This window comes from Rattus norvegicus, chromosome 11, assembly GCF_036323735.1.
Source record: "Rattus norvegicus strain BN/NHsdMcwi chromosome 11, GRCr8, whole genome shotgun sequence".
NCBI classification, from domain to species: Eukaryota; Metazoa; Chordata; class Mammalia; order Rodentia; family Muridae; genus Rattus; species Rattus norvegicus.
Window position 1 is genome coordinate 97,338,099 of NC_086029.1, and position 26,099 is coordinate 97,364,197.

The window sequence follows — 26,099 nt, forward strand, 5'->3', positions numbered from 1 at the left end:
GGAGATGAGGTCGCTGCTCACTGTGTGGTGTCAGTGCCTGCAGGCAGGCAGCCCAGCAGAAAGGCAGCCCAGGCCAGCAGAAGGATAGAAGCCAAGGACTGCAGCTCCAGCAAAGGTCTGGGGTCAAGAGGACCAGTGAGGTGTGGACAGTGTTTGGTAAAGTTAAACTGTTCTCAGAATAGGAGCTGGAGAGATGGTTGAGCAGTTCCCAGGACCCACACTGAGGGGCTCATAGCCATTCGTGACTCCAGTCAAGTCCTAGGGGATTTGATACTACTTCTGCCTGTGTGCATTCTAACATGAAGACACATACCTACACACACACATACACATACATGCAACAGCCTAGGCATAATAGAGTAAGCAACATGAAAAAGTTGCTCCCATGACCCAGCAGGCCACGGGAATGAGATCCCCAAAAATGAAAGCATGGATTCACACATTTTAAAAATTTCATCCCTATGTGTACGTGTGCCCACACACGAGTACATTGAAGGTCTCAGGACAATTTGAGGGAGTCAGTTCTTTTCTTCCCCCACATGAATGCCAAGGATCAAACTTAGGTTGTGAAGCTTGGAGGCAAGGACCCCTCCTCTGTCAGGAAACTCCTGCGTTATGTTCATTGCAGTTCTGTCCATACTAGGCACAAGGGAGAAGAAACTCAAATTAATGGCTATACATAACGTGGTACCTAGTGTCCTTTCTGTCTCTGTGACAGAGACACCATGACACACAAGCAGCTTGAGGAGGAAAGGGTTCATTTCAGCTACAGGCTACAGCCCATCCTGAAGGGAAGTCAGGTGTGGTGGCACACACCTTTAAACCCAGCACCCTAGAGGCAGAAGCAGGTGGATCTCTGAGTTGAGGACAGCCAGGACTATACTAGAGAAACCATCTCAAAAAGTAAAAAGAAGTAAAGTAGAGACAGGGAATAATGGCTGGCTCCTTGTGGCTTGCTCAGTGTGCTGCCTTTCTTACACCCCCCAGCAGCACCATCTGTGTGCCCAGTGTGACAGCACCCGCAATGAGCTGGGCCTCCCACGGCAGCTGTTTAGTCCGGGAATGCTCTGCAGACCAGAATGCCTACAGGCCCTACAGGCCAGCCTAGTAGAGGCATTTTTCTCAGCAGAAGGTCCCTCTTCCTAGATGATCCTCGACAACCGTGGTGATTTCATAGTGACCAAAATGCCATAAAAAATAATGAAGTATGGATTCATGGTAGAAGATATGCACACTTGAAAAATAGGATGCTAAATGAAATAATTACTCTCATAAAAACACATAGTAATATGATTCTGTATACAGAATCTTTAGCCCAAGTTGGCCTTGAACCATGGACTATTGTCTTAGGGGATTTTTTTTTCCTTAAAGATTTATTATCTATAAGTACACTGTGGCTGTCTTCAGACACACCAGAAGAGGGCATCAGATCCCACTACAGATGGTTATGAGCCACCATGTGGTTGCTGGGAATTGAACTCAGGACCTCTGGAAGAGCAGTCAGTGCTCTTAACCACTGAGCCATCTCTCCAGCCCTCGTTGTAAGTTTTTAAGTCATGTAATGTCAGTGGTGATGTCAGCACATCTACTTACACCTTATGAATTTTGTGTGCGTGTCCCCCCACCCCCCATAATTAGAAGTGCCCTGAGTAAAGTGTATCATACCAGGGTAGGAGCCTCCCACCGCTAACTGCCTGGGGAGGTGACCCTCTGTATAGACAAGGATAAAAGTGAGTAGGCCTACTGTCTGCAGAGCATTGTACTGTCCAGAAGATGGTCTGTGCTAGTCTTCATTTCAGTTTTGAATGAATGGATTCATTAAGTATATAGCAAGCCAAACTAAAAAATAAAGAGTGCTAGTGTGCTAGCACACACCTTTAGTCCCAGAACTTGGGGGCAGAGGCAGGGGGATCTTTGTAATTTCAAGGGTAGCCAGATTTACTTAGTTAAGTTCCAGACCAGCCATGCTATATAGTGAGACTCTGTCAGATAGAAACTGACAGGGGAAGTTGACATATCAGCTGGAGTTCCTAGTTAGGCTTTCTCTTGATGACCGAGCTTCCAACTTTCCACCTCTTTCCCACTTCAGGCAGTTTTATATGGTGAGATAAACTTAATGTTGGGGATGGCTGCCTTCTAGCTGTCTTCAAGGCAGTTGGTTTACTCTTAGGCTTTTTTGTTCTCTACTTGCTGTCACTGAGTTGAGGGCATAGTACACACATCCTCAGATAAGGGACCTTGGAGGACACTGATGGAATCATTCATGGTTCTGAAATTGAAGGGACAGGCAACCCCTCTTCCAGAGCCAGCTTCTCAGTAAGTCAAAGCAGCATAGGACAATCTACCAGTAGAATACACATCCCACCCAGGTTCAGGCCCAGGCTTTTCTGAGCCTGGGGATCCACTGTTTGTTAGTTGTCGTCTGTCTCTCCTGACTACAGCAGAGATGGCTTGGTTTCTGGTGGTCAGAATTTTGAATAAACAAAGGCCACTTTGTCTTTAAATCACATTTGTGGGCATGAGACAGCTCACTTGGTACAGAGCTGGCTTCCTGACTACAAGTGAGAAAAGGGGAGCAAACTGGGTTCGGGTCAGTGTAGAGGTTGCAGTTTCTCTCCTAAGATTAGCAGCATCTTGCCTGCCTGTGCTGTTTGAGTCCGTTTTAACCCCCGATGCCTTATCTTTCTCTTCGCAGTAATCCAGTCCCTCATAGCACTGGTGAACGACCCTCAGCCTGAGCACCCACTCCGGGCTGACCTAGCTGAAGAATACTCTAAGGACCGTAAAAAATTCTGTAAGAATGCTGAAGAGTTTACAAAGAAATATGGGGAAAAGCGACCTGTGGACTAAAATCTGCCACGAGTGATTCCAGCAAGTTTGAGCAGAGACCCCGAGCAGTGCATTCAGACACCCCGCAAAGCAGGACTCTGTGGAAATTGACACGTGCCACCAACTGGCGTCCGCTTGTGGCAGTTACTAACTTTCTACAGTTTTCTTAATCAAAAGTGGTCTAGGTAACCTGTAAAGAAGGATTAAAAAATTCAGATGTTCTAGTTCTGCTTGCTTTGTTTTAAAAATCACTGCTTTAGTCTACTTCAAAAGAATGGCATTTCTTTTCTTGCCCAGATTTACTCAAAGTTGCAGTTAGCCCAGGTTTAAAGATAAAGGTTGTGGTTTCCTCTCCCTTCCCCGCTTCTCCCTTTTCGATTTCCACTTCCACAGACCAAGGCCCCAGCTCCCCACAGGGGCGGCGGCAGCATTGGCAACTTTGTCCTGTGCCACACTGCCCGTGGATAATGAATAGCTCAAGTCCCCATACCAGCTTATTGACATCTTTAAAAACTATAGAACAGTATCAGTGCCCTGCCCCACGGGACATCCGTGCAAAGGGAAGCCGTTGGTTTTTGTTTGTTTGTTTGTTTTTTTACATAAAATCTTAGCAAAGGGTTTCCACAGTAGTAATAGACTCAACAGACAGACCCCATGGTCCACATCAGTGGTCAGACTGTGCTGGGTCTTTGTGGGGAACCCTGTTATATCAGGTTTGTGGTGACCTTGAAGGGAGGTCTGCCATTGGAGAATACAGTGCACTTGTGTGATGAATTTCTCTCCAGAAAGGCTGACAGTCAGCAGTCCTTCCTACAGCTGTGGTAGAAGACCTGGTCATCACATACAAAGCAAAACCAGAATATTCTTTTGAAATTTCAAGCTTCTCTACTACCAAGCTCTGATAGGATGTGCTAAGGTGTTCCCACTCCTCAGCACAGCAGGCACCACGGCCTTCCCTCCTTGGGGTTTACTCTTGGTGGGATCAGCCAGGGTTGGTGGCTTCTGCCTCTTCCTCAGAGCAGCTCCTGGGGCAGCCCAGGAACAGGATGGCTTTTCCCCCTCCCCTCTGGACCCAAAGCCTTTCCAGTCAAGCTCCACTTGAAGCTCAATAATATCCTTTCAATGTGTTTTATATTGTTTTGATTGCCTTTTTTTGTAGAAATAAAATTTGAGCTTAGAATTTATCATCAAATGAACTGTCAAGATTTGAATGTTAATGTCTTTTCAAGGGAAGTGGGACTGTCCTTGAAGCAGTAGTGACACCCTGAGGAAGCTGATGGCCTGTCCGTGCCTATGCTCACCACCTCACTTCTGCTACTAGGGTTTGAGATCCTGTGGAGACGATTGCCTCAAGAAACCTTGCTTTCTGCTTTGACCTTAGTTCTATAACTTTGGGGCTACCTAGGCTCACAGACTTGGAAAACAGCTCTGAGTTTTGCCTATAAAGAAGTGAGACATGTCCTCTCAGGCAGTGTAACTTTAGTTTTCCAAGTGTTTGGCTCCTGTGGTGCATAAATGAACTATGCTTTAGTTCTAGGTATGCATGGGGCAGGTTTCTGGAGATTTCCATATGCCCAGGATGGTCAGAGCCCTGGGCCTGTGTTTCTATGTCTGTCTCTTCATTGGCAGAAAAGTGACAATGGATTTTATTTCACTCACATTCAGATTTGTAATAAAATGCCAAACTCTGTCAGAATTGTCCAAACCAACCACCATTTTGTTGATGTTGCTTTTCTGAATCTAAAGATAGTCCAGCTATCTCATTGCTTAGCTCTACCTGCCTGTTACCCTCACTGTTCTCTGCTCATATGGGAGTACTCTTATGCCAGCAGCCCCTCTCAGGGACTCTCAGCCCCACTGTTGACAACCATGGCCTGCCCTGGAAGCAGAGGCCTGGCTTGGAGTCAGTGGTGTCCCTCTGGGCTTGCATGCCTTGTCCTTTCCAACCCTGCCCTGGAGCAGGCTTTGACCAAGCTGGCAGGGAGACCTGTGGAACAGCCAGCCACCCACCCCTGACCCAAGTTGGCTAAGGAATTCACACCCCCCTGGTTCCTTGAAGTGCCCTGGTCTCACCCTGCTCTTTCCACAGTGGCAGAGAAGGCTTTCTAAGATGCTGTGACCCTACTCTGTCCTTAATAAAGATGTTCTCAGACACTAGATTGGGTGTATGGGTTTCTTTGGGGATGGACATTGCTGGGGGGCCTTTTTGGAGACTACAGAGTAGTGACTGAGCCTCTAATGTTTCCTCCACTTCTCAGCCTCCTAAGAGGCATGCAGGTAGTTCTCTCTGCCAGGTAGAAGTAGATGGGGGAGTCAACACTGGGAAAAAAATGTCAGAGACCCCATGGATATCAAGGAGACTGACACATGTCACTTCTATCCTTGTAGCCCCAAGAAATATGAACTTCATTTAGCAAAGTTGAGAAGAACAAGTCAAGGAGAGAGGTTTGATCAAAGTCTCAGAACTCAAGACTATCTTAGGCCATTTCCTTGAACCAGTCCTATCTGAAGACTCACTGGGATTCCCAGATAGCTACAGCAGTAACCTCAGTTGGCCACAGCACTAACCAGGCCTATGACATGGAGTTGTCTGCAGATCTTGTAGGAATATCTTCCTGGCACATTATTTTTCCTTTCCTTCCAGACATTCCTGGGGCACTGCTGGCTTTGAACTCCCAATCATGTTCCTTCCTTAGCCCACTTCACTATCCCTCCTCATCGTTTCCCTTAAAGTATGTAGTTCATAAGTCCCATACTCCCTGTATCCTTACCTTTTACTCCCCAAGGCTCATGGTTTCCTCATTGCTGAATAAGCAGCTTATAAGGCGCTCAGCTTTTATTTGATATGTCATTCTTTAGCCCTACGAGGTGTCCCCACACATGCTGTGCAGTCTAGTCAAGGGACTTTTCCTGCCCTGCCCATGTCCACTGTGAAAAACAGCACTATTCCCAGATAGTGAAGCTGAGGAGAGACTGACTGCGCAGCATGGTGCCCAGCTCACAATATGCCTGGTAAATAGCATTTCCTGGATGATAGCAGTCCTGGGAAACCAGACAGTACAGACCACATACCCAGTGCTATGCCCAAGGTCCAAGGAAGGAAGCTTCCAGAGTACCTTCCTTTTCCTCCAGTGTGGCCTAGATCACACTGATTTTCCATTTGTAAGCTGGCCAGTATCCCAGCATAGCAGAACTCAGCAAAGCCTTCTGAGCACTCCACTGTCGGTCACACTCCAAGGAGCAGTCTCTAGAAACAGATGAGGAAGTGAATAGACAAGAGGATTCAAATTCAAAACTTGGTCACAGACATCAGTGTTGAACCTGCCCAAGCCAAGGTTCGGGAAGACCTTATAAAAGGCTGAGGGCAAGTGAGGAGCAGCAAGACCCATCCCTTCAGAAAGTCACAATGTCTTATCAGGCCACAGGAGAGCTTCCTTTCCTCCCAATATCCTCCCCAATTGCAGGATGGATGTAGGTCATGTTAAATTCAAGGCCCTGCTTACAACTCCCACTTCTAAGTCTGTAGTGGGAGTCCGGCATGTGTAAGGGCTGGAGGTGTAGATCAGTTGATAGGAAGCCTTGGGCTTACTCCTAAAACCACGTTACCTGGGAGTGATGGTGCACACCTGCACTCCCAGCACTGGGAAGCGGAGGCAGTGTCATCATTGGCAATGTGGTAAGTATGGAAGACAGCCCAGCCGCTTTGCCTACCATGCACGTGGGGAACTATAGGCTCAGTCCCCACTACCAAGAAGGATCGTGTGGTGTTCCAAATGTCTTTCCATCCTCCGAAATGGTGTGAGGCCATGTGTTTCCCTTCTACTCCCTACTGTCCTCAGAGCATCCATACATCATCAGACATAGCTAGAATCCTAGTTTCTCATTCCAGCAGCAGATTACTTTCCTAGAAAATGTAAACACTCCTCCTCTAAGCTAGCAGACCCTCTTTCCATCTGTCCCCTGAAATGGCTTACCTATAGTAGAATTACCTTTTTCTTTTCCCCTCAAAAAAGACACCTAAACCACTTATACAGTATGTGTATAATGTCTGTGTGGGTTTGTGGCAGCCAGAGTGAGGACAACTTTTAGAAGGTGGTTCCTACCTTCCAGCAGAGTCCCAGGGATGAAACTCAAGTATTTTTACCAACTGAGACCATCTTGCTGCCCCTTCTCCAGATAACCTCTTTTTAAGTCAAAATTAAGGTTATCATGTGCCTCCCCAGAACACCCTAATGAATCTTCTGTTCCCCTTCCTTAAGAAAGAAAAGAATGTAGGCATGACTAGGGCACAGTGCTGTGTGCTTGCAGTCTCAATTAGTCAGTCGTGCTGGAGGATCCCTTGAGCCTAAGATTCACAGGCCAGTCTGAGCAATGTGCTAAGACACCATCTCAAAAACAAACACATGTACCATGGTATGCACGTTACTCCCCCAACACAAACAAGTACGTGTAATTTTTTGTTTTTAACAAAAGAATTTCAAACATGCAAGCAAGTGCAGAATTGGAATGTGAAGATGTTTTTGCATATCTTGGTCTAGGCCTTTAAGGAGTTCTCTCTGTGCCCACTCGTATTTCTCTGAAGGATACCTAGACACTTTATAAACCAGCCAAATCTGAAAGACGTTATTTTATTAACACACCAACCTCTTCCCACTGCTCTTAAACAAGTGGTTACAAATGTCACATGAACGGGCACCAAATAAATGCTCAGCTGGCCTTACGTCCCGATGTCAGACTGGGCCTGCCTGCAGCCAGGCAAGGCTGCCCAAGGTCGGCCTTCTACTCAGCCTAAAGGACCTGGGAACAGGGTTAGTCAGGCTTTTAGCCCTGGCCTTCATAGTGATTAGGCAGTTTGTAGCTGGCCTTCGGTGTCAGAGACGGGAAGGCTCCAAGAAAGGTTCCAGAGTTGCCTCACAAGGGAACCCCTTCCCCTGGCCTTTTGGAATCCAGGTCGTCTATGGCGCAGAGCTGCACACCATTTTGGGCCAGCCAAGCCCTCAAAGTGGGTGCTGTGAGAACGTGCAGCTCATGCAGCCTCTCCCAAGAACAAGAGAATGCATCTGGGCCCTCACCGCAGCCCCCTGCTGGAGGCACACTGGGGTATCCGGGGTGTGCCATCAGCTCGGCAGTCAGGGCGTGGCCAGCAGGGATATCTTCTAGGGCTCGCGCCAGTGATCCCAAGACTCGGTGAGCAGACATATGCCGGCCACAAGTGCTCAGGCCCACAAAGGCATCGGTCCACCTGCGAGTGCCAGGATATCAGAGGTGTTGCCTGAGGACTGGTCAGGCTAGGGAGAGGGTGAAGTAGGACAGCAGGTCAACTCCTAACTTTTTTGGGGGGAGGGGAAGGGGTTTGAGGAAAACAAACCAAAACTGGGACCTATGGGGACACGGCAAGGTTGGATGGAGTTGGGAAGGCTAGTGCTCACCGCAGGCCGTGGCGAGAGAAGGGACCGATGGCGGCCCGGGCATCGCGCTCCACAGTGCAGGCGAAGGCGCGCGCTGGCGCTTCGAGCCACGCGCAGCTGCCCACGCCACGTTCTGCCGGCAGCCGTGTGAAGCGGACCCCGTACTCCTGCAAAGCCTCGGCGAACACCTGACACACGCCTGCTTGGAGAGGTGGGCGCAGAGGGGAGTCTCCATCGACCTTCCACCAACCACCACCACCACCACCACCCTAAACCTGGGCGCATCAAGCCACGTACCTGGGAGCACGTGCACGTGCTGGTGACCGTCCACGTGCGTGGGGGACTTGCCCAACAACTCCCGGAAGCGGCTGAGTTGAGCTTCTAGCTCCTCCCGCACCTGAAGAGAGGGGCACAGACACCTTGAGCTTCGCGAAGCCGCCACAAAGCCAGGAGCTCCGTCTGGTGCTACGATGCGACTGCTCCAGCCTTTGAACTAGAGAGTATACCCAGCGCCCGCTTTTGACCCAACGACTTCCATGATACCCTCTGGGCTGAGATTTGAAGATCAAGATGAGTATCCCCCTGCGGCCACGCCTCCGCACCTGGGGCAAAGCAACGTCTCCAGCCGCTAAGGCCTCTCGAAATCCCATCTTGCCAAGAAAGAAGCCTTCCGGACTGAGGAGCGACGAGGCGTTGTGGCGGGCCGGGCCCACCGGACGGCCCTCAGACAGGTTGGCGTGGAGACCCGTGGGAATGCTGTGCCTACGGGCGGAGCGCGAGAGCGAGCACCGGCTGCCACCGAGCCGAAGCCCCTAAACCCGCCGGGTCCTGTAGGGGACCACCCTCACCTGCGGGCCAGCTCGGCCGCGCTCTCTGCGGCTGTGCCGTTGACCAGCAGTGACACGCTGGTCACAGTTCCTGCCAGGAAGGCCTCCACGATGCCCTCATCCCGCCGCGGGCAATAACCAAAGTCATCAGCGGTGACAACCAGCCGCACGCGGGGAAAAGCCATGGCTGCCAAATCCTGGCTGGAGACCAGAGGGAATGGGTTGAAGCATCCAGACCCCGCCCTCGAACGCTGCCGAGGCCCCACCCCGACGCACACGCCTAAAAGCGGCTGCACGCCGCCATTGTTCTCGCCACCTAGAGGTCCCTGAGTGTCCTACTAACACTCTGCAAATTTTATTTTTTTGTTCATGGTTATGTGGTGTGTGGTGTGTGTGTGTGTGGGGGGGGGTGCGCGCGCGTACTTGCGCGCGCACGCACGCGCCTGCCTGCGGAGACCAGAAAAGGGCACAGGATGGTTGTGATCCTTAATGCGAACACATACTGGTAACTGAACTTTAGTCCTTTGTGAGAACAGTAAGTTTTCTTAAACACTGAGCTGAAAAAAATTTTTTTTTTATTTTTGAACTGTAATTTTTTTAATGGCGAAAAGGAAAGAAATATTCAAGAAAAAGTCCCCATGCTCTTCCCAGTGTTGACATTGCTAAGTTTCTTGGTAGCATATTGCCCTTCCATTATTGTCTCTAAGAAAACCCGACCACCTACCCTTCTCCATCACTCAAAGACGATGCCAAGTCATTTCATTCTTGTTACGCTGCCCTCCCTTGTTTCAGTCCCCTCCTCACTGACTCTCCTAAGGGGAGGCTTTTTCTTAGCGAAAGCTCTAAACAACAAGAAAACCAGCGGATTTACTCGAGAAAGCACTAGTTCATTTTTACCTTGAGTTTCAGGCAACGTTTACATCCATCACCTCACTTTTGGACTTTGTCCAGTAAGTTTTCTTACCCATGACTTACCTATAATCACCATGGTGACAGCCAGAGTTTGCATGGTAATGTGGCTGTCTTGATACTTTTTTGAAACGGTCTTATGTATACCAGTCTTATGTATTCAGCCGAGGCTAGCCTTGAACTTCTGATCCTAGAGCTTCCACTTGTCCAGTGCTGGAAGTAAAGGTATGTGCTACCATGCCTGGTTTATATGGCACAGGGAATTAAACCAAAGATGTCACGCATGTTAGGCAAGCATTCTGCCACCTGAGAAGTATCCCTAACTTGTCTTGGGCTTTCATTATAGGATGTCTGTTTCTTGGTTCAAGCCCATGATATTGGTAATTTACTACTGTTTACAGTCACAGAACCTGAAGGTTCATGAGAGAGGTGGAGCAGGAAACTCTGTTCTACAGGTTGGAGCCTGGCCTGCTCTGGTTTCATCGATCCTATCTGATCCCTGCATCACGGGAGAAGGGAGAGAGTTTGATTATAACAGTACCTGATGGGGTTGGGGATTTAGCTCAGTGGTAGAGCACTTGCCTAGGAAGCGCAAGGCCCTGGGTTCGGTCCCCAGCTCCGAAAAAAAAAAAAAAAAAAAGAAGAAGAAAACAAAAAACAAAAAACAACAAAAAAAAAAAAACAAAACAAAAAACAGTACCTGATGATGCTTTGTAATGGTTGGAGGCCTCGGAGAACGCTTCAGCCAAATTCTTGGCATAAACACTGCTGTGTCTGATCATAGTGATTGCTGAACCATCCAGTGTCATTCAACCACTGGGCCTCTCTGAGAAGCTGCTCTTGGGAAGGCCAGAGGCCATGGGACCCTGAGAACCACAGATTGGGAAGAGAAAATTAAGCATTTACTTTATGTATGAGGAATGGAGTTATTAGGGACTAGGGTTCACTGCTTTGATTCCTGCCCTACACGGCCTAACAGTACAGCTGTTAGACAAGAAAGAAACAATGTGGCAGTGGAGGATGGACTTGCTGTGGATATGTTGGCAATGACAGGCTTTCTAGGATGAAGGGAGAAGGAAAACTGTAGAAGTGAGTTTATATGGACTTTAAGGTGCAAAATGTGTTGTAATACTCATTTGTGGAAGGGTGCTCAGCTCCATTATGAGGAGCTGGTGTTAAGGGACTAAGTCATATCAGCAAGAAAAAGCAGGGACAGGAACTAGGCTGTGCAGAAAACCAGGACTCTTCACTTAAAAAGGAAGATGAGGGGCTAGTCCACGCTGCACCAATGAGGGAATGGGGTCCTAAGAGGAAGACAACGAGTAGGAGGTCCAGGAATGAGCTGAGGAAGATGTTTGAATAACAAGTTGAGGCTATCACTTTCACCCTGAGGATTAGACAAGCCCCAGATTCAGACCTCTTGGCTGAATAAAGTCTTATCTATAACCATCCCCAAGCGCTACTTACTTAGCTGGCTTGACTTAAAAATCCAGCAAGGTGGGGGAGGAGCCAATCTGGGCCCCTCCCCCAACCATTGTGTCGGGGAGGATAGTGAATGAGAGGCCAGATTCTGGCCAATCAGGATGAGGTATGTAAATGAGCATCCTGGGAGGCTGCGAGGGTAGGATTCCAGTGCACTGTGCGGTAGAGCTTTAAAGGGTGCTGAATGAGTGAACCCCTAGAAGCACAGCAGAGACTCTGGTAAGCAGGTTGGGGGCTCCAGGATGCCTCAGGTCTGAAAGAAAGAAGTCTGGACACACATTTGGACCCAGACACAGTTGCAAACAAAAGGCAGTGACTTGGGAATGTCCACAGATAAGTGACCAGTCCAAGCAGGGAAAGTTGGGACGTCTGGAGGACACAAGTACAGGGAATGAGGGGTCCATGGAGGCCTGGACCTAACTTTACTTCCTCTCTCCGCCCCATACAGAGGAGTCTGCATCTGTGCTGTAGGACCTGAAGAAGGAAGCAGAAAACAAATTTAATTATCCACATCATGGCAAGGTGCCGCCACCACTCAGGTTATCTGGCTGACGACGAGGCTGCTCACGGCACCTATGTGGCTCGGGTAAGTATATCCAGCTGACCCACCACTTGCTGCTGCTTTCTCATGTCCAGCTGATCTTACTGGGTCACTTGGTGAAATCCTTACTGTAGCGTCGCCTTACCTTATGCCTGCTTGCTGAGCCACTCCCCTTGGCCCCAGATAGTACTTGGGTGGACCAGGAGCCCTGAGAAGGAGCGTACAGGACTCAAGCTGGAGACACAGAATCGAGTCCTCAAGTGTAGCACAGCAATGAAGACAGTGTAGACCTTTGCTAGAGCCTGAGGGCGGAGGGCTCCCATAATTGCCTTTTCATACCACGAACACAGAACTCCACTTTCAGACTCCCAACTAGGGCTGGCATATATGAAATAGAGGCATTGGGAAACCTTCAGGGCAACCCTAATAGACCTGTAATTTGAAGAGAAGCCCTCGAAAAGGGCTGTTGTGAGCATAGTCATAGATCCTGAAGATAGCAGAGCTGGCTGGGATTCAAACTCAGGATTACCCGATTCTAAAATGTAACTCAGGGCTGGTGAAGTATCTAAGTGGGTGAAGGCACTTTGAGTCAAGACTGATGATCTGACTTGGGGATGATCAGTTTATCCCCAAGATCCACATAATAAAAGGAGAGAACCAGTCACACCAAATTGTCCTTTGGCTGCCATACCTGCACTGAGGCATACCTACATGCACATGTACCCACAAGTAATTGTTGAAAAAAATTTTAAGTGTAATTTAGTGGCTGAACATTTGCATATCATGTTCAAGACCCTGGGTTTAATTCCTAGCCTCGAGAAACCTTAAAGAAAAAAGTTTTCCACTGTTCAATACCAACCAGCTCCTAATGGCACCCCGGGAGGACTGCTCCTCACCCATTGCAGGGCATCCTGCCTGTTATGACAACCCTCTCTGTTCCAATATAGCTGCCCAAGAAGCATCTGTTGCCAGAGATGAGGCCAACTTGCAAGCTTGGGCGTGTACCACACCTACCATCAATGAACCGATACTCAGAGCGCCAGGGCCACCAGCAAAACCTTAGGCGCCCTCGGGCATTTGGTGGCTTCCTGGATTTCCTCACGGAGGGTCAGGTACTGGACAGCTTGCAGACAGTCGTGGAGCAGGCAACAGAATGTGTGGCTACCATGAAGACAGAGGCTGGAGTGCCACTGGTGGATGTACAAGACCGAGTGGAGGTGCCAAATAGTAGGCATCGTTCTCGAGGCAGACCCAGCATCAACACTGTGCATCGGCACCGTGCTCGGCCCACGCTGTGTGCTGGACACCCAAACAATTACCCATCTTGCTCCAGCTCCATGTCTGACTCCCATAGCAGCGTCACAGCTGGATGGCTGGGGTCCCGCAGCCAAGACAGTGACCTGGGTGCCAGAGGCGTAGGCTCATTGCCACCCATGAGGGACAAACTCCTGCTTGAGAAAAACCTCAAGAGGCTGCTACGACTGGAAAGCAAAGGGGTGAGGTCTGGTGCCATGGCTAAGGCTAGCAGAAGGTGGGCGTGAGATTAGCGGCTAGGGCTCCGCCTGCTTGGATCCCTCTTAGCTTTTCTTTCTCTTTGCAGAAAGTTCTGAATCAACACTGCTCCCAGAGGGATTCCCTGCTATGGGACTCACTGGGCAGCCAGAGCAGCAGTCAGCCGACCCGGGAACAGCCCCTGTCTTGGTTCTCTGGGCTTCTGGCCTCCACTTCAGTCACCCCTGAAACTTCAGAGTTGGGACTCGGAGAACAAGAGATGATTTTCCTCAAACAAGAATTAAACAAGGAGATAAAGTCACTGCTGAACCAGCCAACCTCCTTCAACCTGCCTACCTATTGTCCACTCAGGGAACCCCATCGTACCCTGGATTTCCTGTCTGAGCACCACCTCTTTCCAGCCCTGCAGCGTGTGGTCAGCCAGGCTGTAGACAAGCTGAGCCATGCCTGCCGCCACAATGGCTTCCCCCTCTTCCCTGTTACCTCAGAGCTGTCTCCAGTGTTTCCTGGGAACTCCGATCTTCAACCCAGCTCTAAGGCTTCCTTACCCACCGACAGGGAGGCTAGGGGAGAGACTTGTTATTCTCCCACCTCGGCCTCCAGCCCTAAGACATCTCACAGAAAAAGCAAGGACAGAAGGGGCTCCCCATCTAATGCAGTCCAGATGGCTACCAGATTCAGGCTCAAGGTGACACCTACAGAAGTCTCTAATGTCCCTATCCCCTCATCCCAGTGCATGCTGAAGTCTCCTAACTCTGACCTCAAATTGCAGAAACAAACTACAGCCTCAAACCACAACCATATACCTCAGCCCCGCCATGGCCTGCACCTCACCCTGCCTGCCCCTGGGATCACAGTGGAGGTGGCCTCCTGCCAGGGCCAACTCAGGGGCCAGGTCCAGCATAGTCTTGCCACTCCCTGCCATCTCCACTCCCATTTCCCTTTCCCTGTGTTCTCCCCATTCCTTCCCCTGGGAAAAAGCTTTTCCACTTCCCCTCCTACACTGTGTCCTGAGGTGTCCTCCAGAGCAGGGCTGGAGGTCTTGGAGGGACATTTGAAGGGAAGGGGCTGCTTCACCCATCACTTCTAGTAGCCACTGTTACTGGCAAGGTGCCCAAGGACAAGATCTCTTGCCCTGCACTGTGGAACTCCTCCGAGGTAGATATAAGCTGCCTGGGGATCAGGTGTCCTAGTCCATCTATTTCCAGTGTCCAGATGTTGTCAAAGATTAATAAAGGCTATTTTTTACCCTGCTTTTTTTTTTTTTTTTCTTTTTCTGAGCTAGGGTGTCACATGACTCGGGCTACTCTCAAGTTCATTACACAGTAGAGGAAGCCTTGGATCCATGATCCTCTTGCCTCTACCTTCCAACCTCCCAAATGCTGAGGTCACAGGCATGGACCACCATGCCTGCCATTCAGGGTTGGTGGTGCTGGTGTTTTGTTTTGTTGTGAGCCTCTGAGACCCTCCCACATTTCTCTTAGGGATATGAGCTTCTTAATGGTTTGGGTCTTTTGTTTGCTTGCTTACTTTTCAGAACAGGGTTTCTCTGTGTAGTTCCAGGATGTCCTGGAACTCACTCTGTAGAATAGACTGGCTCAGAACTCAGAGATCTGCCTGCCTCTGCCTCCTGAGTGCTGGGATTAAAGGCGTGCACCGCAGCCACTGCAGCTGCCCCACCATCCAGCTGGATAGGAGTTTTTGCCAAGAGGACAACTCTGTATTCTAAAGTCAAGCGCCCTCTAATGTAGCTTGAGGACTCTCTAGTTTTTCCGCTCCATAAAGGGGACACTGGTCAGGAAATGTGTATGAAGACAAAGATGGCCTGACCCTTAGAGGTCTCTGGACATCTCCCAACCATCATCATCAGGGCTCAGATTTAATTCCTCCTGAACACAAACTGCTGTGCAAGCTTGTGGCAGGGAACAGCCTGCCCAGGCTGCTGGGCTCTGCTCTAGACCTGGCAGGTGAGCCACACGGAGGGAATGCTACAGTAGGCAGATGTGGCAGGTCTGTACTCTAGGGTGATGAGTGTGGCTTCCCTGATTGTAACAGGAGAGGATTGGCCAAGAGCCAAGGAGGGTATAGCAATATGATGTCACAGAGCAGCAGAGGGATGGCAAGGGTTAAACGTTTCCTTTTCTCTCCTTGGCTGTTGCACAGAGCCCCAACAAGTTTTTGAAGAAGAAGGCCCTGCCCTCCATCTCATCGGTGTCCAGCTTATCCTACATCTCTAACCCCTGGTTTGAGGAACTCACTAACTTCTTGGTTGAGCAGGCAGTCTCCTTGCTTATCTGCAAGTACAAGTTTGAGGAAAGCCTCAACAAGCAGCTTGGTTTCATCTCCTTTCCGATCACTGAGGTTCTCATGGACATCTTTCTGGGCTTCAAGAAGGTGAAGGGTACCCACATCCGCCTATCTTCAGACATCAACTGGACCTGTCTTCTGCGTAAGTTGGAGGAAGCAGAGATGGCGCGGCAGGCCCTGAGACATGTCTCCAGGTCAGGAACCTCTCCACATAGCACCTCCCGTATTGTCACCTCCCACCATAGCACAGGACCCTCCTCTAGGCAACCAGAGCTTACTCGTGACACAGATCAGGACCAGTCTCCAGAGTCCCACCTCTCCCTCCACCCTGCGTTGCCAATCCGCCAGGTGATGGGTCCTCGGGATTCTAGAATAGGCCAGAAACAGACAGCAAACACAAACCAGTCAGAGGCCAGACGCTCTGTGATTTCCACTGCCGGTATGGGCTCCAAGACCAAGGAAGTGGTGAACATTGAAGAGGGTAAGGACACTGAAGAGGAGGAGGAAGAGGAAGAGGAAGAGGATGAGGAGGAAGAGGATGAGGAGGAAGAGGATGAGGAGGAGGATGAGGAGGAAGATGAGGAAGAGGAGGAGGAGGAGGAGAGAGGAAGTGAGGAGGAAGAAACCAAGGATTTTTCTGAGTGTGAGCACGCTCCTAGCCCGCCTTTGCATGAATTGGAGAACTCTGTGAATGAGACCACTATAGTGAGCCCCGGTGACTCCCAATGAGACTTCTGTAAGTCACGTGGAGTACTCCAGTCCTTTTCTCCTCTTGTTCTATCCAAGTCGCTGGCCACCCAGCCAGCCCCTGTCCTAAGTGGGGGTCAGGATAACTGGGTGCTCAGGAGGAGTTCTGCTAAAGTTATCAAGGGAGCCAAAGAGACAAATGGAAATAAATTACGTGTTGGTGGACACCGCTGTCTGGTTCTGGTGTGTTTTCTTTCCTTGCACCTGGATGCCTTCTCCTGAATAGCATCTTCAAGGTGAGCCAGCACTGAAGTTACATGAACTTTTCTTTAGGATACAAGATAGGACACTGATGATAAACAGAAACAATGATTTTACCAAGGTCCAACTTGTTGAATTAATGATTTTATTGGGTTTACAGGAGAATGGATGAATGATTGCTTACAGAATGTGACTGACCGCACCCCCCAATACTTCTATCACCAAAGTCTCACCCCAACATGGTTAATTAGGTATCTCCATAGCCACATAGATAGACCCCCACCCAGACTCCAGTTCTTCCACCCTGAATAGACTCCAGGACAATGGTTCTCAGCCTTCCTGATGCTGATGTCCCTTAATACAGTTTCTCATGTGGTGACTCCAACCATGAAATTGTTTTCCCGGCTGGAGAGATGGCTCAGTGGTTAAGAGCACTGACGGCTCTTCCAGAGGTCCTGAGTTCAATTCCCAGCAACCACATGGTGGCTCACAACCATCTGTAGTGGGGATCTGGCGCCACCTTCTGGTGTGTCTGATGACAGCTACAGTGTCATACATGAAATAAATCTTTAAAAAAAAGTTATTTTCCTTGTTACTCCATAACTGTAATTTTGCTACTGTTATGAATCATAATGTAAATATCCCATATTCAGATGGTTTTAGGTGACCCCTGTATAAGGATTATTTGACCACAGAGGGACACAGCCCACAGATTGAGAGCCACTTCTCTAGTATCTTCAGAGAGCAGGAGACTATATGCACCTTGGGCAGAGTAACAAACAGATGGGAAGGAAGGAATGGGCTCAATCTTGTGGGGCCTTGTAAATAGTCACAGCTGCTCAGATGAAGACATTGGTGGCTGCTTTGTTTAGATGACAGGTGTTCTACAATACCTGGTGACAGTTGGGTTTCATGGCAGTTGATCCTGCTTTGACTCCAGATCTCCTTTGCCACTTCCTGCCGCTCTTCTATATGCTACTCTGCAACTTTGTAGCTCTTCAAGTCCTTCAGGACTCCTAGGTGTCCCGTGCATCATAGCTTGTAAAGAGCCAAAGAAGCCCTAAGTGAGGGAAGTCCTGAGTGGATGGCAGATTCCAGCACTGGAAGATTTCCAACATAGAATAGTTGATGAGGGGCTGGAGAGATGGCTCAGCAGTTAAGAGCACTGACTGCTCTTCCAGAGGTCATGAGTTCAATTCCCAGCAACCACATGGTGGCTCACAACCATCTGTAATGAGATCTGGTGCCCTTTTCTGGCCTGCAGTCACATATGCAGGCAGAATGCTGTACATAAAATAAATAAATAAATCTTTAAAAAAAAGAATAGTTGATGAGTTTAGAACACTAAATTGCATGCCCAGCAGTTGTGTTATCTGTTGATTCTAAACTAAGATTGTCTGGTGTTTTCTATTCGAGGCGACTCAGGCAGGTTTGAGGGAAAGAATTTAGCCAGGGTGGAATTCAGCCAGACTTTGGAACGAGAAGATTGGGGCAAGGACCGACACCTCCAGGGGAGAGGTAACCTCAGCAGAGCAGAGCACATGGTCTGGGGAGAGTGCACTCGCAGCTAGCCTTGGGGACTTGGTCAGCAGCTGGCCAAGGGGACCGAGAGAGCAATCTCGGAGCTCTGGAGAGGCAGAGCTAACGTTTGTGGGAGAGGTGTTGGCCAGGAGACACTTTCAGTCTCAGTCTCAGGCGATGCACTGGGATGGGAACAGACTGAGACCCTCCACAGCTGGATTAGTGTGGGATTTTTTATTTTTTTTATAATTACACGTAAGAGAAGACTCTCTTCGTTGTCAGAGCTTCCCTTTCTCTGGCCTTGTCTGGGGTGTTCACCTCCCCCACACACACCTCTACATGCATAAAGTCACGTGGCCTTAGATTACAGGTTCTACTTCCTTTCCCCCATTCAGCTAGCATCTGAGCTGCTTCCCAATGCTAATGATTTCGGGACCCTAAACCCTCAGCCAATGAAATTTACCCATCCTGGATGTTCCTACCCTCAGTTCCCCAAAATTATATTAACTTCAAGTAAAGTTGATTTTCTTCCCTGCAGCCAGTTCCTGTGTATCTTCACTGTACATATTCACAGGGCTTCAGAACCACATCTCTCTCTGCTTCTTTTGCCCTCTTGGCCTACAGTCTTCAAGCTGGCCGGGGTGGGGGTGGGGTCACATTTACAACCTGAGACTGCTCATCTATTGAGACCCAGACTGGTCAATCTTTCCATCTGTGCTGAACATAATAAACATGTTAAGGTTCCCAATTGTGTCAGGTACAAATCCACACTTTACTCCAGTTTCATTTTATATGTGTGTATGTCTGTCTTTTATTCTTATGCTGCCCCTAGTGTGGGTTTTGGGATCCAAGCCTTTCAGGTTGTAGCAATGTCTGTTTGGATGTATTAATCAATGTTCTTATAACAGAACTTATAAAATGGATTTCTCCCCCCCCCTCTATCTATCTATCTATCTGTGTGTGTGTGTGTGTGTGTGTATTGAAAGGTTCATTAGAATGGTTAACAGGCTGCAATCCAGCTAATCTAACAATGGCTGACTCAAAAGTCTAAGAATGCAGTGATTGCTCAGTCCACAAGGCTGGACGTCTCAGCTGCTCTTCAGTCTACACTGGAACCCTGAAGAAGTAGGTTCTACTGTCAGTGCTCAATGGACTTGCTAGCAAGAAGAGAGCAAGTAGGCAAAGAGCAAAAGCCTCCTTCTACCATGTCCTTTTACACTGACTTCCAGCAGAAGGTCTGGCTCAGATTAGATCTGGAATAAAGATGTGTCTTCCTACATCAAAGATCCAGATTAGAAGTGGATCTTTCGGGGTTGGGGATTTAGCTCAGTGGTAGAGCGCTTGCCTAGGAAGCGCAAGGCCCTGGGTTCGGTCCCCAGCTCCGAAAAAAAGAACCAAAAAAAAAAAAAAAAGAAGAAGAAGAAGTGGATCTTTCCACTTCAATTTAATCAAAAAGTCCCTCACAGGTGTGCTATTTTGGGGTGTTAGTTAATTCCAGACATAGTCAAGTTGACAACTAAGAATTGCCATCGCAGAAAGTCTTCCTCAAAGTGTCTACAGGTTCTCTCCACAAAGCTCAGAGATATGGGAAGACACACTCTGGCTACACTCACATCTTAGATTCAAGGAGAGCTTGGTTATCTGTCATTCTGAAGGACTAAGGTCCTAAGGTATGTGGATCAGGGATCAATTTGTAGTAGAGGCCATATCATCTACCTGGCTGTACCAATCCTATGGTTGCTATGTCCCATTGGCCTGAACCTATTCCAAGGAAGGACTCTAGTTAGGACAAACCAAGGGATTCTGGCTATCTTTATTGATTACTGAAAACATATGTAGAACGTAGAGACTGGCCTTTGACCTCTCTTCCAGAGACAAGAAAATCCTGTGAGAAGAAAAATGCTGAGGCTGGGACCCTTGACAAAGGGTGGATGCTAATTATCACCACTGACAGTTCCCACTGACAGTCCAAAGAGAGCATAGCTCTACCACGGCTTCAGAGATCTACATATCTGGGAGACTGGGAGACGTCTCCTATGTAAATCACTAATTCTTTATGCTAGAAACAGGCATCGTTAGCTCATGATCTAATGATCTCTTAGCAGACCATTGAAGCTGAGAGGCTGAAATTCATGTCCCTGTTTTTAGTGGCTATTCTTGGTTGTCAACTTGACTGTATCTGGAATGAACTACAATCCAGAATTGGAAGGCTTGCCTTTGATCCTGATCTTGAGGCTGGGAGATACTAAAAGAGCCAGACTTGGGGTCAATCTGGGGCCAGTGGGAAAATTCCCACCACAAACCTCTGAGCACCAGGACCCCTCCCTTCCAGGAAGAAAAAAGTTTGTTTAGTTCCTAGAAGAGCTGCAAGCCAAACTGTCACACAAAGCTACCTGTGACTTCCAAATGACCCCTCCTTGGGAAAGTCTTGAATGGTACACTGAGTCCGATCTGAAAGTTGTTTTGCTCCACCAGATGCACATAGTACCCTGCCTAGTTACCATTGTGCAAATTCTGCCCCAATGTTTGAATTCTGCCCCAATTGTTTGCAGGGTATATAACTCTCTGTTAGAGTCCGCTCAGAGTCGTCTCCTCTTGAAGTGGAATGACCCCAACATATTGGAGTGATTAAACTCCTCTTGCTTTTGCATCAATCACTGCCTCTGTGAGTCTCATTTCAGGAGGTCATGGTAGAGGTTCAATTCGGACCTCACGATATAAGTTTCTGACATGGATCTTGGCATGGAGATCTTGAGGCAGAGTGGCTATGAATCCCAGGAGACTAAGGCAAGGAGATCTCTGAGTTCTAGGTCATCTGGGACAAAGCAAGTCCCAGATTCAGGCATGGTGGTACACACCTTTAATCTGGGATACACCTTCTGCTGGAGACCTACATAAGGACTCAGGGTCATCCTTATGAAGAAAGAAGACTCTCTTCTTCACCTGCCTGACTTGTGGGACTGAGCAACGGCTAGATCCTTGGACTTCCATTCACAGCTGCTGCTGACCATTGTTGGGGAGTTGGACTACAGACTAAGTCATCAACAAATTTCCTTCCTATATAGAGACTACCCAAAAGTTCTGTGACTCTAGAGAACCCTGACTGGTACAGAAGTTGGTACCCAGAGTGGTTCTAGAGGAGCAGAAATATAGGGATGAATCTTTTAAGAATATGGAGTTGGTTTAATAATTCACCAGCACCTTCAATTACTGAAACCTCTCCAGATACTCTCTCTTTCTTGGGAGTTCAGAGAATATTGAAGATCTGTGGTTGAAACTATATTTCAAACTATATTTCAAACTATTATCTTCATGAATTAGGTGATTCAGTGTACAAAACTTTCTACAAGTTGGGAGAAAAATTGGAAAATTATTTTGCTGGCTTGTTGCTCTTAGTATCTCTGAAAAAATTGATGAAGGAAAAGAATGATCTGTATGATAAAATTGAACGGCTCCAGATGCAAGTAAACAATCTAAAGGTTTCTAAGCGTGCCCTTGAAGAGAATCTTCTCTCCTGAAGCCATGGAGCCTGAGTTGCAGAAAACCAAACTTAAGCCCTCATTACAAGTTTGGCTGAATTACAGTGAAAATTCAAGTCTCAGCCTCAGAGGGTGTCGGCAGTTAAAGTAAGGGCATTCATTGGCCAAGAATGGGATCCTATAACTTGGGATGGGGATGCGTGGGAGGACCTTGTTGAAGCTGAGAATTTTGAATCTGCAGATTCTCAAGGGTTTACCCCACCTGAGGAAGTAGTACCCTTAGCCCCACCTCTTGAAATAACGTCTTTCACATGAGGAAATTAATCCCTCAGAGTGATAAACCAGCAGTGACTTTCTGAAGAAAATGCCAGACTAGACAATATTGATGTTTCAAGGCCCACCAATAGTTTCTTTTAGACCCATAATCAGACTCAAGGCAGAACAGGCCCCTAGAGGGGAGGTAGAACATGAGGAAATGCGTTACTAAGGAGCTTAATGAGTTTGCTAAGTCTCTGAAGCAGAAGTCTGGGGAATATGTGTGGGAATGGATTTTAAGGGTGTGGGATAATGGTGGAAGGAACATAACTAGGCTGAGTTTATTGACTTGGGCCCTCTGAGTGGAGATTCTAGGTTTAATATGGAAGCTGGCACAGTTAAAAAAGGTGTCAGAAGTTTGTTTGAATGGCTGGCTGAAGCGTTTATCAAGTGATGGCCTACTAAAAGGGAGTTGGAGATGTCTGACATCACTTTGGCTTAGTGTTGACGAAAGGATTTTAAGGCTCAGGGAAATTGCAATGCTAGAGTGTATACGTTGTGCAAAACCTAATCCTCCACAATGGGAAGGCCCAGAAGATACGCCCTTCACCAATCCTGTAAGAAGCAAACTGGTGAGAGGGGCACCAGCACATTTGAAGAATTTTGCTCTTGCCCTTTTCCTTGTGCCAGACCTTAGGGTTGGAGATGCTGCTGCTCAATTAGATGAATTAAATGCAGTGGGCTTAATTGGGCCCCGTGGTAACAAGGGCCAGGTGGCAGCATTGAATCGCCAAAGACAAGGTGATCGCAGTTATTATAATGGACAGCATAGACAAAATGTTTATAATGTCATAGCCCATAATGGCCAGCACAGGAGAGGTGAAATTTATAATGGCATGACCCATTCGGACCTTTGGACTGGCTAATCAGTCATGGTGTTTCCAGGCATGAAATAGGTAGGAAGCCTACTGCCTATCTGTTTGATCTGTATAAGCAGAAAAATTCTCAAACAAATGAAAGAGAGGCTACATTGGATCATGGCAAAAGGCAATCTCAGCCAGTGAATCAGTTTCCAGACTTGATCCAGTCTGCAGACCCAGAACCCTTTGAATGAAGGGCCAGGTTCCCCTGAGGAAGGATCTTGACAAGGCATCTAAAAGTTTTGCTGTTAGTCTTTCTCCAGTTCTTCCCTGGAGGGACCTACAGCCTTTTACAAGGGTAACTGTACACTGGGGAAAGGAAATAATCAGACTTTCTGGGGTTCATTGGATACTGGTTCTGAATTAACACTGATCCCAGGAGACCCCAAGAAACCTTGTGGCCCTCCAGTTAAAGTAGGGGCCTAGAGAGGACAGGTGATTAATGAAGTTTTGACTGATGTCCAGCTCACAGTAGGTCCAGTAGGTCCCTGAACACATTCTGTGGTCATTTCCCCAGATCCAGAATGTATAAATGGGATAGATATACTTAGAAATTGGCAGAATTCTCACACTGGTTCCCTGACCTGTGAAGTGAGGGCTATTATTGTTGGACAAGGCTAAATGGAAGCCTTTAGAGTTGCCTCTGCCAATGAAAATAGTTAATCAAAACCAGTATTGTATCCCTGGAGGAATTGCAGAAATTACTGTGCTACTATCAAGAACTTGAAAGATGCATTTCAATGCAGAAGACAGATGGATTATGGAGAATGACAGCTGACTATAGAAAACTAAATCAGGTAGTAACTCTAATTGCTGTACCAGATGTAGCTTCATTACTTGAGCAAATTAACACATCTCCTGGTACCTGGTATGCAGCTACTGACCTAGCAAATGCCTTCTTCCCAGTACCTGTCCATAAGGGACACCAGAAGCAATTTGCTTTCAGTTGGCAAGGCCAGTCGTATACCTTGACAGTTTTGCCTCAAGGATATATTAACTCTCCTGTCCTGTGTCATAACTTAGAAGGGATCTTGACTATTTGCCTCTTCCACAGAATATCACATTGGTGCACTATATTGATAACATTATGCTGATTGAACCAAATGAACAGGAAGTAGCAAACCCTTTGGACTCATTGGTAACACATATGCATATCAGAGGATGGGAAATAAATCCAACCAAAATTCAAGGACATCTACATCAGTGAAATTCTCAGGAGTCCAGTGGTGTGGGGCATGCAGAGATATTCCAAGGTGAAAGATAAGTTATTGCACCTGGCCCCTCCCACCACCAAGAAAGAAGCACAATGGTTTAGTGGTTCTATTTGGATTCTGGCGACAGCACATTCCTCACTTGGGTGTGTTACTAAGGCCCATTCGCCAAGTGACTCCTGAAGCTGCTAGTTCTGTGTGGTGCCTGGAACAGGAGAAGGCTCTACATGTCCAGGCTGCTGTGCAGGATGCTCTACCATTTTGGACCATATGATCCAGCAGACCTGATGGTGCTTGAGGTGTTGGTAGCAGATAGAGATGCTGTTTGGAGCCTCTGGCAGGCCCCTGTAGGTGACTCACAGGAGAGACCTTAGGGATTTTGGAGCAAAGCTCTACCATCCTCTGCAGACAACTATTCTCCCTTTGAAAAACAGCTCTTGGCCTGCTCTTGGGCCTTAATGGAAACTGAACGTTTGACAATAGGACACCAAGTTACCATGTGACCTGAACTTCCCATCATGATCTGGGTGATATCAGACACTCCAAGTCATAAAGTAGGACGTGCACAGCAGCAGTCTATTATCAAATGGATGTGGTATATACGTGATCGGGCCCGGGCAGGTCCTGAAGGCACAAGCAAGTTCCATGAAGAAGTTGCTCAAATGCCTATGGTCTCTACTCCTGCCATCTGCTGCCAAGCAGGCACCTATAGCCCCATGGGGTGTTCCCTGTGATTGGCTGACTGAAGAAGAGAAGACTAGGACCTGGTTTACTGACATCTTTGCACATTTTGTAGGCACCACCCAGAAGTGGACAGCTGCAGCATTACAACTCCTCTCCAGGACAGCCCTGAAAGTCATAGGTGAAGGAAAACTTCACAGTGGGCAGAACTTTAGGCAGTACACATTCTGTTACAGTTTGTTTGGAAGAAGAAATGGCCAGACATATGATTGTTCACTGACTCACGGGCTGTAACCGATGGATTGGCTGGATGGTCAGGGACTTGGAAAGATCACGATTGGGAAACTGGTGAGAAAGACATCTGGGGAAGAAGTATCTGGATGGATCTCTCCAAATGGGCAAAGGATGTGAAGATATCTGTGTCCCATGTAAATGCTCACCGAAAGATGACCTCAGCCGAGGAGTTCAATAATCAAGTGGGCACGATGACCTGCTCTGTGAACAGTCAGCCTCTTTCCCCAGCCATCCCTTGGGAGCAGCGTGGAGACGCCGAGATAAAAGTACCCTGCAGTGCCATGCAGCCCTACATGTGTCGGCACTAGCACAGGATACAAGGTTCAGTTTTATTTAATATTTACCACAACAGATATGGGTCACTCCTCCAGGAGAAGAGCCAAGCCCTGCTGAGGTGCTCGCAGAGGATGGAGGAAACAGAGAATGGGTAGTAGAGGAAGGTTATAAACACCAACTAAGGCCACATGGCCAGTTGCAGAAGTGAGGACCATAAAGTAATATGAATGCTTCTGTTTTATTTTAAGAACACATTTGTCCTTCTCCTGCTTTCTTTAACATCAATTGGTATTTAAGTTTTGATATGAAAATAATGTTCCCATTGTGCCATTGTAAACTGACAAATGCTTTTTAGATTGTATGAGGAATAGCTATATCATGTTAGATGTATTCATGACCTTGTCACTGTGTCAGGTTAACAAGGGGTGGATTGTAGTGGCTATTATTCCTGGTTGTCAACTTGACTATATCTGGAATGAACTATAATCCAGAATTGGAAGGCTCACCTGATCTCGAGGCTGGGAGATACAAGTTTCTGACATGGATCTTGGCATGGAGATTTTGAGGCAGAGTGGCTATGACTCCCAGGAGACTAAAGCAAGGAGATCTCTGAGTTCAAGGTCATCTGGGACAAAGCAAGTCTCAGATCCAGGCATGGTGGTACACACCTTTGATATAGGACACCTTCTGCCGGAGACC

At 47.9% G+C, this 26,099-nt stretch overlaps 3 protein-coding genes across 23 annotated transcripts in view; 2 read left to right on the top strand and 1 right to left on the bottom strand.

Moving 5' to 3' along the window:
- Window positions 1–4,986, top strand: part of Ube2l3 (ubiquitin-conjugating enzyme E2L 3) — a 42,501-nt gene extending 37,515 nt beyond the window's left edge. For all 5 annotated transcript variants that reach the window (XM_039088547.2, NM_001329136.1, XM_063270677.1 and 2 more), the window contains one exon: window positions 2,696–4,986. In XM_039088547.2, the coding sequence (XP_038944475.1) occupies window positions 2,696–2,850 (155 nt within the window). In that variant the 3' untranslated portion in view covers window positions 2,851–4,986. The remainder of the gene's footprint in view (window positions 1–2,695) is intronic.
- On the bottom strand, window positions 431–10,811 carry Ydjc (YdjC chitooligosaccharide deacetylase homolog). Of its 9 annotated transcripts, none has more exons than XR_005490989.2 (7): window positions 9,086–9,249; window positions 8,840–8,999; window positions 8,535–8,634; window positions 8,259–8,439; window positions 7,902–8,071; window positions 5,946–6,076; window positions 431–639 (listed from the first exon to the last, which is right to left on the bottom strand). XR_005490989.2 is itself a non-coding variant. In XM_063270323.1 (6 exons), the coding sequence occupies exons 1-6, from the start codon at window positions 9,247–9,249 to the stop codon at window positions 6,024–6,026; spliced, it is 825 nt and encodes a 274-aa protein (XP_063126393.1). In that variant the 3' UTR covers window positions 431–6,023. The 9 variants fall into 9 exon arrangements, 6 of the variants coding, with proteins under 6 accessions (XP_063126393.1, XP_038943998.1, NP_001013885.2 ...); XR_005490990.2 differs by having other exon boundaries at window positions 5,902–6,076; XR_010055937.1 differs by lacking the exons at window positions 8,840–8,999; window positions 9,086–9,249 and adding an exon at window positions 10,674–10,811 and having other exon boundaries at window positions 8,259–8,436.
- Window positions 8,829–16,729, top strand: Ccdc116 (coiled-coil domain containing 116). Of its 9 annotated transcripts, none has more exons than XM_039088066.2 (5): window positions 8,829–8,968; window positions 11,904–12,041; window positions 12,944–13,492; window positions 13,597–14,196; window positions 15,672–16,729. In XM_039088066.2, the coding sequence occupies exons 2-5, from the start codon at window positions 11,970–11,972 to the stop codon at window positions 16,542–16,544; spliced, it is 2,094 nt and encodes a 697-aa protein (XP_038943994.1). In that variant the 5' UTR covers window positions 8,829–8,968; window positions 11,904–11,969; the 3' UTR covers window positions 16,545–16,729. The 9 variants fall into 9 exon arrangements, with proteins under 9 accessions (XP_038943994.1, XP_017453393.1, XP_063126391.1 ...); XM_017597904.2 differs by lacking the exon at window positions 8,829–8,968 and adding an exon at window positions 9,250–9,386; XM_063270321.1 differs by lacking the exon at window positions 8,829–8,968 and adding an exon at window positions 9,418–9,599.
- The last annotated feature ends 9,370 nt before the right edge of the window (window positions 16,730–26,099 follow it).